This window comes from Podarcis cretensis, assembly GCF_951804945.1.
Source record: "Podarcis cretensis genome assembly, chromosome: 11".
In the NCBI taxonomy this organism is placed as follows: Eukaryota; Metazoa; Chordata; class Lepidosauria; order Squamata; family Lacertidae; genus Podarcis; species Podarcis cretensis.
In genome coordinates, this window is record NC_137180.1 from 39997130 (window position 1) to 40014835 (window position 17706).

Here is a 17706-nt window from a genome sequence, read left to right on the forward strand (position 1 = left end):
GGGTGTGTTAGGATGCAACACTAATCAACTGTCTCTGGCAAGCATCCATTCATATACAGTGGTGCTCCGCAAGACGAAAAACTCGCTAGACGAAAGGGTTTTCCGTTTTTTCGAGGTGCTTCGCAAGACGAATTTCCCTATGGGCTTGCTTCGCAAGACGAAAACATCTTGCGGGTTTGCTTCCTTTTTCGTAAAACCGTTAATACCCAGGGAATCCGCACTCCGCAAGACGAAAAAAATCGCAAGACGAAGCAACTCGTGGAACGAATTAATTTCATCTTGCGAGGCACCACTGTATATAGTAAACATAAATGCACAGGTTATTTAGTATGCTAGAATTAGCATATTAAGTTTTAAATTGTGTTAACAAACTGTAAAACATATATTTTTTAAAAAATCAAGGAAGTCTTCAAATTTGTTTGATAACAGCATTGAACATTCTATTAACAGTGTGATCCTGTGCATGTCTACTCGGAAGGAGGTGCTGCAGCCTTGCTACACCATATCAAATATTTCAGTTCAAATTATTATGGCTTAAAGAAAAAAAGAGATATTGATATAGCACATTAACAAGGCATGCTTTTAAAAAATCTGTTTACCAAATATAAGTGTAACATGCTAAACTAGATCCCCGTTGATTAAGGGGACAGAACATTTCATGCAACATTATCTAGAAAAAGGTTTTCCAATTCAAAGTAACCCCCTCCCAAACTCCACACTAATGGGTCTAAGCACACACATGCTGCTCAGTTTTCTTTAAAACTATATAAATCCATGTCAAGTTTGCTGAGCAGTGTACATAGGAGAAATGTATAATGCCAGAATTATTACAAACGACAGCTGCCCACCATTGCTCAACTTCTTCCACTAATCAACAGTCCCTCATACTAAAAGTGCACCTGATCCTTTCATTTTCTCCACCTGCTACAACATCAGCAGCCAGTCACTAATTATCTCCCATCTTGAGGCTACCTTCACCACCAGAAGACCCTTTCCTTTTTTTAAATATAATCTTTGTTGATTTCGCACATAGACATAAATACATAGATGACAAATCATACAAAGTAAAAGAAATAAAAATAGAATAAAGAATAAAGAAAATACAATATATTACAATTAAATAACAAGTTAAAATGTAAAACTCCCAATCATTCTCATTATACTGCTTATATTGTCTATATTTTCTTGCATAGGTTTATGTTATTTCATTTTATAAATAAATATATAATCTGATATGATATCTAACACACTTTTTGTTTACAAGCATCAATCTAGTTCTGAAAGTATATTATTGTTTGTACAGTACGATTTTCGATATTCTCTAAATATTTTCCATTCTCCATATACTTTCTGGTTTGACACTCCTCTGACTCTTCCCGTCAGTTTTGCTAGTTGCAGGTATTCTATCATAAGAGTTTGCCACACTATTATCGTTGGTAAGGTTTCATTTTTCCAGTTTCTTGCCACTATTATTCTCACTGCCGTGATTGCGTACATAAACAATGGTCTTATCTATTTTTTGAATTCTATTGATAGTATTCCTAATAGGAAGGTCTCTGGTCTTTTTTTAAAATGTAAATTTAAATAGTTTTTAAGTTCACTATAGATGTTATTCCAAAATTCATGGATAACTACACAGTTATGGAAATATGACCTTATATCCTTTTTACATCTCCAGAATGTTGGCGACCTGCCTTTATACATTTTAGCGAGTTTTAGGGAGAGTGTGGTGCCATCTGTATAGCATCTTCATCAGAAGACCCAGTCCAAGGACAGCAGCTACTCAGCTTTGGGGCTGAGCTGGCCTGGTGTTTGGAGTGGCAACCACAGGCAGTCCCTAATTCCCAAAGCTACATTTTGGTCAGAGGTTGGAAACAGAGTATCTCTTCACTTTCAGCTCTATTAATGTTCCAGACAAGCCAGTATTCCTTGATAAACAACATTAGAAAAGGAGGGTAGTGTCTGAGTCCTTTGAGCCCACCAAGCACAGAACAGAGCCCATTTTCACTTTTCCAATTTCCATTTTGACTTCTCCAATTTCTCAGAGAAGTAAACTCTCCTTAATCTGGAACACTGGGAAATGTGTGCACTGAGGACAATCTGGACCACATAGATAAAACAAAAATATCATAGATTACATTAAATTTATCCTCACAGGTTGCATCCAAGTAGTTACAATTTACCAAAATTTTAGTATGAGAGAATGATTGCTCGTGTTACCCCCTCCCTAACCTTGCCATTCGTCGGCGGTTCCTGGATGTAGATGTTACTCATGGTGTGGGCTTGGGCGCAGCTGGCTCACTGCGCGGCGGCCCCTGGACCCGAGAGAAGGCGGACGCACCGAACTCCGTTAAACGGGAATCCAGGGCGAACCTCCCGCCATGTTGGAAGCCGGGAACTACCACTTCTACCCGAGGGGGGGGAACAGCGCTGAAAAGAAGGCAAGCTTCCCATCCGCACCCTCGAAGGCCAAACAAAAATCCCCCCGCCCACACAAATTTATTTCAAGAGCCTCTGAGCTAAAGCATCCGCTCCACGAATGGAACTGTGCTGTTTCCTCTCAAAGCAGGGGAGGGGCATCCCCCCGCAGATATGGGATACTGGTACAACCCGCTGTGTCCGGTACAAAGTCTTCCGGCCGGGTAACGGAGCCGCAACTGTTTCTATCCGCCCTAGAACGGTGGAGATGGAAAAACTTTTACAGTATGCATGGGATTAAAGAAAAGTCCTTTACGTGTTTGTTTTTTTCTTCTTTAGATACTGGGCTACTTTCATTCGGCTTGACAAGGGCCAGAAGCGCTGCCAATCAACTAGGCAGCCCGCCTCCTTTGGCTAGTAGGGGCTCATAGGAAGGGGACTATCGCACTACTGCAGGGTTTCTGTGCTGGTTGCGTGGCCTGGGACACCTTCGTCCGGAGATCAGCGAAGGGCCTCTCCCGTCAGCCTTAAAGCTTTTCCTCCGGGAATCAGAAATGGATTCCCTATCTGCAGTTCCTTCACTTGTCTCCCTGGCAATACCGCCCTTCTTTCTCCTTCCTCCACCCCTCTTCTCTGCCTGATGGTACGCGCCGCTCCTGCTCGGGTCAAAGTTTTCCGGCGGGGAAGCGCTGCCATTGCTACCTCGTCCGGCCAAGAGCGGGGCATCGTGGCGTCTCGGTCGGGGGCTGCATGGCGTTGCCAGGTGAGCGGTTCAAACGGGGTGGGGGGCGGAAGGGCCACGCGCAAGATCGTGGCAGTGTGAAAAGTCACCGGTGCTGCATCTCCTGCCGCTCAAACCGAGGACGAGGGGAAGAGCCCAACGTGCTCTCGAGTTGAAAGGAGTCCCGGGGAGTGTCTGCAGTGCTGTGCATGCCTACTCAGAAGTAGACCCTACTGAATTCAGTGGGATTTGCTCTGAAGTAAGTCGTCGGGATTGCAGTTTGGGGATGAAATCCTGCCGAACTCAGTGGAGTTTGTAAGAGTTGTGCTGTTAAGGGGCGGGAATGTGTGCTAAAATGCGGAACTTTCTTAAACTGAACAGTCTTGTTTTGCTTTGCATTCTTCACACACGCAAGAACTTCAGATGGAAGGTTTCAGTTGTGTAAATTTACCGGGCTTAGCTAAAAGAAATAATAATAGGAATTGGATTACGGTGTCTGTATACTTCTTGCGGTTGTGATGTTTGTTTGTTTTTTAATGTGTAGTTTCACAGTGCCCGTTGTTCACCAAAAATCTAATCTGATCTCCAAGTGTTAAAAGAGGTACGAGCAGTGTTCTGCTGCTCTTATTGTAAAAAAAAACCTTAGGTGACAGTATTCATATCATGATAAATTGTAAAATGTCTCTCCCACTGCTTCCCTGTTCCTGCATGCTTGCCCTTTTCTACTGAATTTGTGATTTATTTTTAATAAAGGGGGAGAGAAAATATCACTTAAAAGATAATAATTTCATTAGAGTTGGGAGGGGTGGATTCCTACAGTTGTAATATGGAGACTCAGGAGAGCCTTGTACACCAGGCAAGATGGAGAAATAAACTGACTTGGGATAAGGCAGCTTCCTATTGCTGTATACAGCAGGCCCCTCCTGCTGGACCACTCTGGCCATGTAAAGTTGTGCCATATGAGAGGAGAGAGGCAAATGCCTGCTGAACTTCTCTGATGCCACTGTGTCCAGGAAACATCAAATGTCCTGTGTCCTGCTGGATCAGGCAAGTGGCCAGCATCCTGTTCTCACAGTGGCCTGCCAGGTGCCTATGGGAAAGCCTCAAGCAGCACCTGAGCTCAAGAGCCCTTAGCCCTGCTGCGGTTTCCAGCACCTGGTCAACAGTAGAGGGGACAGGTGACACCTTGGATTAGTTGAGAGTTGATTTTAAGAACACACATGCAAAAGAAACTGCCTTCAAATGTTTTTTGAGCTGTCAGCAAATACATTCAGTCCTAGTAACTTTCTAGGAATTTATATGAGGAAAAAGCAAAAGTTTTTACTGAAGCCCTTTGAGGCAAACTTCTGCAAATATTTTTCCCCCCTTTATTTGACCCACACATAACTGAGAAATCATTATTTGGCACTCCCCTGACTTAGACAAGGAAGAATAAATATTAGTACCACCTGCATTTATTTACTTTGAGCATTCAGGTGCATGTAGATAAGAAAGTTAGCAAGAGGGGTCTTGCTTGGGTTAGTGGTTGTTGGAATATGTCTGCTATTATTGACCCATGGGTTCTTGTCTCTGCCCCCCCCCTGGCTTTAGGGTCCAATCAGGAGGGGTTGGGGAGTGACATCAAGGAAGAGGCTAGTGGGAAGGCACCTGTGGACAGAGAATAATAATAATAATAATAATAATAATTTTTGTTTCTTTATATCCTGCCCTCCCCATCCAAAGCCGGGCTCAGGGCGGCTAACAACAATAAAATAATACAACATTCTAAAATATTTCATTATAAAATTAATTCAAATCAAATTGATGGCAACCATTGGGCTAGAGTTCTGTGAAGATTGCCAAAGGAAGGAGTCAGGCTGTGCCCTGGCCAAAGGGCTGGTGGAACAGCTCTGTCTTGCAGGCCGGGACAGAAAGATGTCATGTCCCGCAGGGCCCTAGTCTTTTGTGAAGTCTTTAGAACTACTCACATGCCTTTTTGCTTTAAACATTGGGCTTCATATTTATATGTGATGGGGGCAGACCCAGTTTTATTTCTATTTTTCAATTTTTTTAATTAAATTTTCCACAATTATAACAAATACAATATAGAAAAAAGAAAAAAAAAACACACACAAGATAAAACACATTACTAAAAAAGAAAAACAAAAAAGAAATCATAAACACATATCTCTTGAAAACCCAATCTCTCTTACATTGCTAATTGACTTCCTCAGATCCCTCCCTTCTGAATTTCATTGTATCAGCTCTCCAATATCATTCTTAAACTAAAATTATTTCCAGCAACTATCTTATTCTCTTTTCTTACTGTTCTAAATCCAACTTACTTACAATTAAATCCTATTTTAATCCTAGGCCTATTTGGTGCTTTCAGGTGACTTCTAATTATTTATATTACAATATTTACTCAAATAATCCTTGAATTTCTTCCGATCTTCTTGATATTCCTCTTCTTTCTGGTCGCAGATTCTTCCAGTCAGGTCGGCTAGCTCCAAAAAGTCCAACATCTTCATCTGCCATTCTTCCATCGTTGGGCAGACCCAGTTTTAAATAAGCAGGTCTGCAGCTGTTGCATCAAATTTGTACCACAATTGTCCGGAATCCAAGTGTGGACAGCATGTCAATCCACTTCTTGTCGGAAGTGCTAATGGGTTGCATGTTTCTCCCCGTGGTGGCACTGTTTACCAAAAAGGCACCATAACAATATAATGATGATTTTGATAATAGCATATTATCAAAGCATAATATAATTAGTTTCTTCTTATTAAGTGGGTGGAGTACTTGAATAAACATTGAAATAATGGATTTTAGAACTGTGCAAGGTTTTAAAAAGGGGGCTGCAGAAATCCTTGCTGCTTATAAACTTGTGCAGATTCTGAAATCAATAATGCTTTCCAAAGGCTATGTGAAATATAGATTTAAAAAAAACATATTTGATTATAGAACTTCCTTTAGGAAAGGAAGAACATTTATTCCCCTTTCCTAGAATTTATAGTTGAGATGGTAAATCTTTTTTTTTTTTAAACCAGAAGTAAGAACTAGTGCCTTCAGGGATGATGGGAGTTGTAATCAAACAACATCTGGAGGTCCACAGGTTACTCATACTTGGTTTAGACTTTTTATTGATATCTCCCCACCAAAAATATACAAACAACAAAATGGAGGAGAAGAAAAACCAAGTTTATAAACCCAAAATACAGTTCATGTTACAATGCTGTGTAAAAATACAATACAAATAATTGTTATGTCAAAACTTTGTGGGATATATCAAGTAAAGCTGAATGGTCCTTCTGCCAGAATTACATACCAAGTTTGAAAAGTTCTGTTTATCTTATTCCTTAGAAATTCTTATGGGCATGACAATTGTGAATGATGAGAAAGTCCCATATTTATGCCAGGATTTGATAGTACATTTGTTTTGACATTTCCACTGTTTTAGTTTCTTTCCTTCAGAAATGTTGCACATACTAAACTAAGCAAAAGTGTATAATATAACAACAAAGCAATCTTCTTTCAGCGTGGAGTATGATGTAACAAACTGTTGTCCCAAATTAGAAGTTCATATTAATATCCTACAGTTTGGCTTAAGTTGATCTAAATAAGTTCAACAACCACTATAAATATTATCTCACAAGGGACCAACATGGAGCCTCTAGATGTTGTTCAACTCCAACTCTGATCAGCATAGCCAGTGACCAGGGATGATGCAAGCTAGAGTTCAGTAACACCTGGAGGTTGCTATAGGCTACCCCTGTATTATCTGTATTTATTTAGTTATTTGCAGGATTCATAGCCTGCTTTGGGGAAAATCCTCAACGAAGCAGCTTACAGTACGAATCCTATGCAATGCTTTCTCCTTCCAAGAGAATAAGATCTTCTGTTTTTTCCTGCAAGTGATACCATAGGATAATTAGAGATAATGGACATTTGATCCATTTTTATCCCAGGTAGAAATCCATTTACTGTATAAAAATTAATCATATTTCCAAGGTGAAAGTTTACTTTTAAATATACCTTTTCTGTTTCATGCAGTAATAAGTGAATAGTATGGATAAGCTGAGTGGAGTTGCTAAACCTCAGAATCTAGTTTGTACAGTAATTAGATTTTTAAAAATAAAATAAATAAATATCCCAGTAGATGTTTTGTTTTGCTGTTGCAATGGTTATTCAAAATGATCTGCAAAACCTTAATCAGCTCATTAGATATAAACATGGGGAGAGTTTTGAATTGAATTATCTTTTAAGTAATGGGCTATTTATGTACCTACCACCATCAGTACAATTCTGTTAATTTTATTTTGGCCCCTGCAGTTTCTATGGAAATGAATTCATTCAGCGGAGCTTTTTCATGCAAACTAGAGTGTTGCTTAGTTTGTATGTTAATTAGCTTATGTTCACTATTATATTATTTTGAGCTGCTGCCCTCTGGTTAACCTCTACAATATTACTAATCTTTAAAAGTGAAAACAAAAAGGAATATGAAATCCTGATATATTCCAAGCAATCCCCCCCCCCCATTAGAATAGTCTTCATCTACATGCATAAAGAAGCTTGTTGAATGTGTGCTAATATAGCCTTTACAACCTAAGGAACAGCAGTTTCAGGCTGGGGTAGACAGAGGCCTAGCTGTTAACTTTAACTCAGGTTTCCTTGAATCTTATGGCAGTTCTTGGTCAAGCAGAACCCACCAGGTTCACCAGCCTCATATATGGCTGCCATTAGTCCATCTATGCCGGGAAATGATGTATGTAAACATGATATTGGCCCACTGAAGGTAGCACTGATAGCTTGTAAGAGAGTCACTGTGGTGTAGTGGTTAAGAGCAGTGGATTCGTAATCTGGTGAACCGGGTTTGCTTCCCCGCTCCTCCACATGCAGCTGCTGGGTGACCTTGGGCCAGTCACACTTCTCTGAAGTCTCTCAGTCTCAGTCACCTCACAGAGTGTTTGTTGTGAGGGAGGAAGGGAAAGTAGATTGTTAGGTAATAGTATGTGGCTGGCGTGCTCTGGTCCATGGGGTCATGAAGAGTCAGACACGACTAAACAACAAATGTGGCTGATACAATTATTGATATTCTGTATATGAGAATGTTGTCAATACTGATGTGTATGGCAGATCAATTGTTACCCTTTATATTCCACATTTATCTATCTCAAACTAATATGAAATATATTTTGTCTTTCCAGGTGGAAATAAAGATAACATCAGAGCAGGGTGCAAGAAATGTGGCTATCGTAAGTATCTATAAAAATGAAGATATAATTATTTCCTAATATTTACCACAAACATCACTAGTTTGTTGTACTCAGGCAATGCCATTATCAGTGTATAGTAATTGAGTAGGAGCATATTTAATCTACAGAAAAAGACACTGATTCAGATCCTAAGAACTGTGAACAGAAGGAAGGAACACACACACACAGAGTGAATTGTTACACAAATTGCTGAAAGAAATATCAAAATAGGAGAGGGCAGAGGCTGTTAAAATGTCTCAGATTCATATTAGGGTGATATTTTTTCCACGGTTTTTGTGTGCTTACAGCTGGACTTGTGTACCTTTTTGTTAAACAACTCTTACTCAACCAGTGTTACCTATCATCAGCCTGTCTGTCAGAAAGGCTGTCTTATGAAAAGATCCATTTCATGAAAGAAACCCATTTTTCCTCAGAAATGGGATCTCTTACCAAGCATTGCAAGTATTTGTCAGTAATAGTGAGATCCTGCCTGGAACTACAACTGGCCTATGCTCTTAAATGATTTGTTACCGCTGGATGTATTATGGGTTTGGTTTTTGGTTTTGTTTTACATTGTAAGTTCACCTGAGGGGGCTATGCCCAAAAAGATGAATTCATGCACATGCATACATAACACACAAAGATGACTATGCCCAGAGGCTTTCCTCATGAAATTTTTAGAACCGAGTGGTGGAATGCTATCTTTATGTGCATGCATTGCATGCATACACACACACTTCACTGCTTACGAGTCACATTTCGTGACAGTTGAAAGCCCACACAGGGTGGGAGAAAATCCATAGACTGGGGGATTTGATAGTGCTAATGCAAGAGAGGGGGAAATACTTTAAGCATGCAAAGCATTTTGTTCACTGCTGATCAGACTTCTACTGTAGTATTTTAAAACACAGTTTTTGTTAATAATTTTAACTCTCAAACTACACAGTTGTTTTAGGTTTGTTTGTGGAAATGCGGCACAGAGCTGCATAGTTTTGCAGAAGCAGCACTAAGGAAGGAGGAGTGATTAGCTCTTTCCTTTTGGGAGTTTTTGCAATTAAAATCCACCCACCCACAAAAGCCCCTATTTCTCTTCTCCTGACCCCATTAAGGCATTAATCATTCCTCCCCCAGGCACAGCTGCAACAGTCAACTTCACACACATCCCAGATATATTTTCCAAACCCCTGCACAAACACCCAAAATCCAACATGCCAGTAGGTTGGATAATAACAGCGAGCTACCGCTACACGATTCTCAGCAATATGGGTATAACGGCATTGGGCTACAATGCAGGATTTATACAACCCATGCACTTTCAGCCACAGAACTACCCTTCATCCCACCAATATTGGTATAATGGCACTTACATTTGTATTGGAAAAATTGGGTGGTACCAGCAAGTGTGGGGAGTTCCATTAAGCCTGCAGAGGTCATTCTGTTGGATACAACCCTTGCTTTTTCTTTTAAATGAAAACTGAGAATCTGGATCAGTAAATGGTGCAAACAGACATTGCATAGCACGGCAAGAATCCTAGTAAAATATGGCTGACCAAGCAATATGTCCCCCCAGCCTAGAATGCTGATGGGTTGGGACCTTAGCCAGGCTATGTTTCTGACAAAAGTAATTGGAACAACATTATCATTCGCATTGCTTTTTAGGAATAAAACGTTGGTTACACATAGTGGCAGGAAGAGTGTAATACAATCCCAGCAACCTCTTGCTAATTATTTTGTTGGCTTTTCCTTCCCCCCCACCCATTGCTTAATTATATGCAGCTGGTCACCTGACATTTGAATGCCGAAACTTTCTTCGGGTGGACCCTAAAAGAGACATAGTTTTAGATGTCAGCAGCACAAGCAGTGAGGACAGCGAAGAGGAGGAGCTGGGAAAGCTGCAGGCCATTCCAGAAAAAAAGGGTAAGGTGCTTTTTTAAAAACATTGTATTCTTGTGTAATATATCTGTATCTCCTGTCTTCCTTTTCTTAGAACAGTCTTCCACCCTACCTAAGTATCTGGTTGCTTATGTGTTACTAGAATAGCAACCAAGCAAAAGAATGATCCTTTTTAAATTTTGCAGTCATGCAGAACTAAAAGCTGCCCAGTTCTAGGTGTAAATAACGTTTTGAGATCTTCTGGGAAGGCTCCCCTTAGAGCTCCATCCTTGGTGATGCAAGACAGGACCTTATTTGTAGTGGTGCCCCGTTTATGGAATGCCCTTGCCAGTAAGATTCTCCTAGTGACAACCTTATTTGCACTGTGACTTCAGGTTAGAGTTATTTAACTCAAGGTTTTAGTAATTGTTAATCTCACTGCTTAATTTGCAACCGCCATTTATTGCGTTTTAAGATTACTGTTTTATCACCCATTCCTGATTGTACAAGGATTTGTTAGTTTTAATTATCCTGAAAGCTTTGTCTGGGAGAGTGCTTTCTGCTTGATTCTTGTTTGTGGGTTTCCTACAGGCATCTGGCTGACCACTGTGAGAACAGGCTGCTGGACTAGATGGCCCATTGGCCTGATCCAGCAGACTGTTCTCGTGTTCTTACCTCTTAAAGGGTTATAACAATTAAAGTAATGTATTATCTCTTTTTTTTGAGGGGTAACATCTTACTTTGTTAACTCACAGGAACTTCTGCGGAAGAAGAAAAGAAAAAGACCAAAAAGAAAGGCAAAGAAAAATCAAAATTAAAGAAAGCAAGGAAAAGGTATAATTTTGAAAGCTTTGTTTCTGCATAACAGGGAGAAGCTTGAAACCTATTGTGCTCAGATTGCCTTCAAATCTGAATCTCTGCATGTAATGACACCATTTAAAGATGGATGGAAAACCATTTGGGCTTTTTTCTAATCCAAGATTTTGTATGTTAAAAAAGTTTGTTTTACAATAGAAACAGAAATTTAATTTCTTTTCAAAGATGAATTGCTGTTGCTACTAAATCCTGCACGAATCTCTACAAGTAAAAGCATGTATTGGGTGGAGTGAGGATGCAATCGAGGCAGCAAAGTAGGCCTTCTTTGCTGCCTTCACTGCCACTAGTTAGGTATGATGATGAGCCTTATCAGTGTTCAATTGCATTCTACTGGAGTTTTCCTCTACTTGTGTTTGAGCTGCCTTCCAGTTTGTTTCCTCGCCTTAAGTATACCAGGGAGTCAAACAGGTTCTGCAAAGTGCGAGAGAGCACTTGGGTTTATTGTGTCAATGTCCCGAGCCATTTGGATGTTCCAGAGATCAGCTGGGATGGTGACGCTGGACCTGCTTCTAATGGCTGATGGTTGTGGAATGCTTTGCCAGGCAGATCCACCAGAAGAGGCACCTTCCATTCCTTTGTTCATTGAAACCTTGCTTCATGCAGTGCAGACGGCCCCTTTTCTCACTGGTTTTCACTGGTCATTGGAGGAGTATCTCCGGAAAAAACCTTTTATGCTCTCCCAAGGTTTTCCCACAGGTTTCCTCTCACAGACAGCACAGACATATCAATATATTGCCTAGGATCAGTATGAGAGGCAGACCGTAAAGACAGCTTCACTCAGCTGGTGAAACCGCTGCCATTCCTGTGTCCCACTGTCTCTAGGAAAAAACAAGCTGCCGTCGCGAGATGGAGGCAGAGGGATTCAGGAGCAGCGGCGGTTTCACCAGCGATATACCGCTGAGTGAAAGTGCCATTGCCCTCTGCTGCACGTCCCTCAGTGGAGAAGTTTAAAGGAGCCCCCACTTCACCTCCAGCCTGGGCAAGCCGGCAGCCAGGTGTGGGCTCTGGGTGGAGACAGCTTAGCTTGGCCTACTGCCTGGCTGCATCTTTTCAGAGGAAAGACGGAGCTCACCCTCCTGGTCCAAGGCAGCCAGATGGTGTAGGAGTTCTCTGATGCTTTTGCCAGGCCCAGCACTCACCAGCAGCCTCAGGCAGCCCCGCTCCGCAAGGCACCTTGTGGACTTTGTCGGAAGGGTGGCTGCGTCTTTCCTCCTGGGGTGAACGACCACCCCACGAGGAAAGAGATCAAAAGCACGGAGCCTGACAGGCTCTTTGTGCTTGGCTACCGCTGCCTGGTCTGTCTTCTGGGAGTGGGGGGCGAGGTAGCTTGCCCACCCCCTGCTCCTGCGAAGGGAGGCTCACGAAGGTGCCCCAGTGTCCATCTCAGAAGCAGGGACATTGGGGCTTGCTCAGCTGGGTGCAGGAGCCTTTTTACCCCCATCTGAGCAGCAGGCTGGGGCCAGCTGTATTGGCCATAGCCCATGAGGCACTGGAGTGAAAGCACCTCAGCTCCCACAATGAGAGCTGCGGCAGTTTCACCTGGCATCTCGCAGGCTGGGGCCAACGCAGCTTCTTTCAACATCACGGTTTATTGCCAAACTGTGATGTTTGGCTGTAATGTTGAGAACCCAATATTGCCCAGCCCTAGTGTTCAGGGTCCTCCGGTGTTTAGAACAATAGAGCTTAGGAGAAAAGTCCCTCTTTGGTGTATTTAGCCAAGTTAATTCTTTTTAGTTAAAGATCTCTCAGATTCCAATATTTCACTATAGGGCATTGGTGTATAACACAATGTTCTTGTGTTTAAAGGTCTTGTTCCTCAAGTGCCACAGAAGAGGATGAGCCTAAATCGAAAAAGCAGAAATCCCACAAAAAGGAAAAGAAGGAGAAAAAGAGTAAATCCAAGAAAAGAAAACATCACAAAAAGGGGAAAAAGAAGAGAAAAAAGGAGAAAGATTCTTCATCTTCTGATAGCTCAGACTCTTCCAGCAGTGACTGAGCACCAAACCTAGGGATGTAGTTCAGTCCTGATTAGGAGTATAATGATGCCCAGTTAAAATATGTATATTTTTATTGAAAAAGCCTGTTATTTATAAATATTTCACCTTACATTAAAGTGTTTTTTTTGGAAATTCAGAGAGATTTATTTCCCCCTAAGCATTACAACTGTTTTATCTGAACATCATATTGGATAAGTAACTAGTTTTACTTCCTTATTGTTCAATGTTTTACAATCAATTGAAAATATTTGAGTTGATCTGTGGGACATTATGGTTAGTTTTGAAAGTTTTGTAACATTCATCAATGCCCTCAAACTTCTTCAAGAACTTGTAAGGAAATTAAAGCATTCTTATGAATGTTATAAACATTTCAAATTAGACACAAGTCATTAAGCAATATAGGATCGTCATTCCTGAACTGCAACCCTCTCCACATAATATAGAAATACACCTAAAAGAATCAGCATAAACAGAGGAATTTTTTTGTCAAAGCCTCTTGTACATTGCACCCTGCGGTTTAGGAGAGCTCAAGTGTGCATATAAACTGTGGGTGCATCTTTGGATCAAGACCTATGTTTGTGTAGTAATAAAGGAATCACTCACGAATGGAATTACATAAGATAAAATGTAAAAGCCATGCTCTCCATTCCTATTAGAAGGTATGCTTTTAAGTACATACCAGTGTTTGTTTTTTCTAATGCAGGGGTAGGGAATGTGGTGCCCTCCAGATGTTGGATTACAGCTCCATCATCCCTGACCACTGGTTTGGGCTGCTGGGAGTTAGTCCAATAACTTATGGAGCGGGGGGGGGGGCCACATTGGCTACCTCACCCTAACGCATCTGATCTGGGATAAAAGCTATCAAATGATTCTGTGAGGCTGATTTGTCTTTCTCCATGTTGCAGCAGCATGCAGCAACATTTGCTGCTATTGCAGAAAATCAATAGTACACATGAAAAAGTGGCTTGTGGGTCATTAACGACAACTGTATTTAAATGAATACTCTGCAGCACTTGTTGCAGTAAAAACACAACACAAGAAGTTCAAAGCTAATTTGATCAGGAAGGCTTTCTTTTAGTTGGTTAAATCTTTACTCAGTCATGAGTAGTGCACTTATTAATGTATTTATTAACCAGCAAGTAAACGTCATATAGCACAGTTTCTGGTTAGCAGTATACAGTATGGAGAATAGTGCTATATGAGTACTAACCTGTCATTAAAGGAAGCAGCTTCTGTGATTACTAATATGGCATTAAACATGAATGGTACAGTAAGCCAATAGTGATTCTATGATCAGGAAATAGGAGTCAGAGCCACACTTAGTCATTCATAGAGTAGACCTATTTAAATTTATAGAACTTGCATTCGTCATGGCTAACAAGCCCCATGGATTTCAGTGGGCCTGCTCTCTGCATGATTACATCTGAATCCAATCCAAGCCTGAGTCAGGTTCCACTGAATAAATTACAAGTCATACACATGAAGGAAGAAGTATTTCACCATTTTTCTAATTTTTGTTGTCGTTTAGTTGTGTCCGACTCTTAGTAACCCCATGGACCATTCCTGCCTTCCACTGCCTCCCGCACTTTGGTCAGACTCATGTTAGTAGCTTAGAGTACACTGTCCAACCATCTCATCCTCTGTCGTCCCCTTCTCCTTGTGCCCTCCATCTTTCCCAACATCAGGGTCTTTTCCAGGGAGTCTTCTCTTCTCGTGTGGTAGCCAAAGTATTGGAGCCTCAGCTTCAGGATCTGTCTTCCAGTGAGCACTCAGGGCTGATTTCCTTCAGAATGGATAGGTTTGATCTTCTTGCAGTCCATGAGACTCTCGAGAGTCTCCTCCAGTACCATAATTCAAAAGCGTCAATTCTTCAGCGATCAGCCGCCTTTATGTTCCAACTCTCACTTCCATACATCACTACTGGGAAAACCACAGCTTTATCTATAAGGACCTTTGTCAGCAAGGTGATGTCTCTGCTCCCCCCCCCCCCCCAATTTAGTTTAGCTCAAAACAGGATGCTGTTCCAACCCAATGCACAACTTTAATGTCTGGTGTACACTGAAGTCCTAGAGAGTCAGCCCAATATAAGATACCCAACAAATTAAAACTTTCTAAGAATTTTAGGGGTAAAACATGGTCAAGTTAGCAATATTAAGTCCCACTGATTTCAACAGGAAGATGTGAAAGACTGAAAGTGAAAATGCTGAACTTTGTCAGGATCACGCCCATAAACAAATACAAAACTTAACATTTTTAATGCTTTAGGGAGAAACTGAAAAACAATTTAGTTGTCAAACTGTTGACAAGGAATCTGGTGATGGCGTTAATTTAAGTGTAGATAGAAGAGAGGTGCCAAATGATATTTCAGAGTAAGTTTCCAGCAGGATGCATTTGTATTAAGTGCAAATGTAAGCAAAATTTATGGGCTACTGAACTGTTAACTCATTCTCTACAAAGGCGCTTCATCAGCATGATATTGTCTTGCATGTCAGTCAAACAAAGGCTGAAACAAAACCTCTCAAGCAACTTTCAAACAGTTGCACAGCCAATGTGGAAAATATGCTTCCTCTGGGTAACACTGCTTGATCATTGTCCTTATTTCTCATAGAATCATAGAGTTGGAAGGGACCTTAAGGAATATGCAGCTGTCCTTTATGGGGATCGAACCTGCAACCTTGGGTATCGTCAGCACCACGCTCAGCCAATGGAGCTATCCATATATTTTATATCCCACCTATCTCCCATTGTAGGACCCAAGGTAGCTCACATCATATATTAAATCAGCTACAACTAATCCACATTATAAATATAAATACAGTCATACCTCAGGTTAAAGTTGCTTCAGGTTGAGCGTTTTCGTAACGGAATGCGCATGCGCAGACGCTCAAAATTACGTCATGCGCAGAAGCAGGAAATCACGACCCGTGCATGTGCAGATGTGGGTTGCGTTCTCTTCAGGATGTGAATGGGGCTCCGGAATGGATCCCGTTCGCATCCAGAGGTACCACTGAATATATATATTTTAAAAAGTAAGTAGCCCTATTAAAAACATAATGGAAAAACATTTAACAGCAAAAAAAGAGAATACCTTTTTTTCCCCCTCAAATTTATTGAAAATTTTTTAAATAAATACAAAATGCAAAAATGATAAACAATATAACATGGATCATAACACGTTTTTTCCAAACTTCTTTGGACTCCCTCATGTCTCCCGCTCCCACTTACATCATTATAACCTTTTTCCAGCAATTTATCATCTTGTTTACATTCTTAAATCTCGTTCAATTAATTTAATCTAATAATTCTCCAGAAATTTTATATTTTCCTCAATCTCACTTATCGTCAAATTCAAGTCTAATTCAATGGTAGGCAGTTATTTATGATCTAGCATCCTTCTTAGTCTTCTGCCAAATTACAATACTTTTGTAAATAAATCTTGAATTTCTTCCAGTCTTCTTCAACCCTCTCTTCTCCCAGGTCTCGAATTCTACCAGTCATCTCGGCCAGTTGCATATAGTCCATCAGCTGCATCTGCCACTCTTCCAGTGTGGGTAGATCTTGAGTTTTCCAGCTCTTAGCGATGAGTATCCTTGCTGCCGTTGTTGCAAAAAAAAAAAAAGAGAATACCACCCGCCCTTAGAAGACCAACAACAGCCATTTAGTGGTCAAAGGTCTACTCTATTTGAACAAAAAAGTATTTGCTTGCCAGTGAAAGGAAGGCAGAAAGGTTGGGGCTGAAAGCCTAAACATACTTACTAGAAAGTAAGTTCATTTGAACTGAGTATCATTTATTTCCACATTTAGCATAGTACTGCACATGTATTCTCTATCAAAACTACAGTTGTCCTTAGTTTTAATATATTAGCTTTTAAAAAATTAAGTGTTAAATTTCCATAAAGGAAATTGAGGAAGTGGGAAGAATATTTAGTTTAATAATAAAAAAAGGTGAAACACTGTTAGACAGAAAAACCATCTTTAAATTTTGATTCCCTCCTCCATGTTCAATTATAGGAATGCACAACAGCCAAAATGCCTTCAAAAAATAAACCAGGGTCCCTTCAATTTCAGCCTTGGTGATTAAAATTTGTGTCACTGATAAATCAACTAAAACCTTGACTTTTTGATTAAGCTGACGTCAACTTGTAGCTCTGTTTAAGACTAAGTATTGTGCAGTACCATCTTATGTGTGTTTACTCTGAACTAAATCCCCATAATTTCAGTAGGAATTTCTGCCAGGTCAGCATAAGCAGGATTGCCTTAGATTAATATATTCAACAGTTTAGTTCTACAGAATTGAATAATGGTGGTAGTCCATATTGCCAATTAATTCAACCATGTAAATTGCTACTGGGCGAAGTTTTATACATAAACTGATTGTGCTTCAATAGTAGTGAATGGGTGATAAAAAATAAAATCCAGCTACTATGGCCAAATTATAAATACAGTACATATGAATATACAATCAATAACACACATACTATAATGAAAAATTTTATGGCATTGCTTGGAGATTCTAATCTGTGGAGGCTTATAGCACAATATATTTAAAGTACTACAATGTTTTCTTGTTTTAGTTACAGTAGCAGATAAA

At 40.4% G+C, this 17706-nt stretch overlaps 2 protein-coding genes across 4 annotated transcripts in view; one reads left to right on the forward strand and one right to left on the reverse strand.

Moving 5' to 3' along the window:
* The window catches only part of CWC27 (CWC27 spliceosome associated cyclophilin), a 116093-nt gene extending 113681 nt beyond the window's left edge, over positions 1–2412 (reverse strand). The window contains exon 1 of one of the 3 annotated variants that reach the window (XM_079995629.1): positions 2233–2411. In XM_079995629.1, the coding sequence (XP_079851755.1) occupies positions 2233–2274 (42 nt within the window). In that variant the 5' untranslated portion in view covers positions 2275–2411. Of the gene's footprint in view, positions 1–2232 lie in introns of all 3 variants that reach the window. The other 2 variants (XM_079995630.1, XM_079995631.1) reach the window with 2 other exon arrangements.
* A 258-nt stretch (positions 2413–2670) lies between these two features.
* Positions 2671–13231, forward strand: SREK1IP1 (SREK1 interacting protein 1). The gene is made up of 5 exons (XM_079995905.1): positions 2671–3181; positions 8323–8370; positions 10147–10287; positions 10998–11076; positions 12925–13231. The coding sequence occupies exons 1-5, from the start codon at positions 3169–3171 to the stop codon at positions 13112–13114; spliced, it is 471 nt and encodes a 156-aa protein (XP_079852031.1). The 5' UTR covers positions 2671–3168; the 3' UTR covers positions 13115–13231.
* Positions 13232–17706: the final 4475 nt, after the last annotated feature.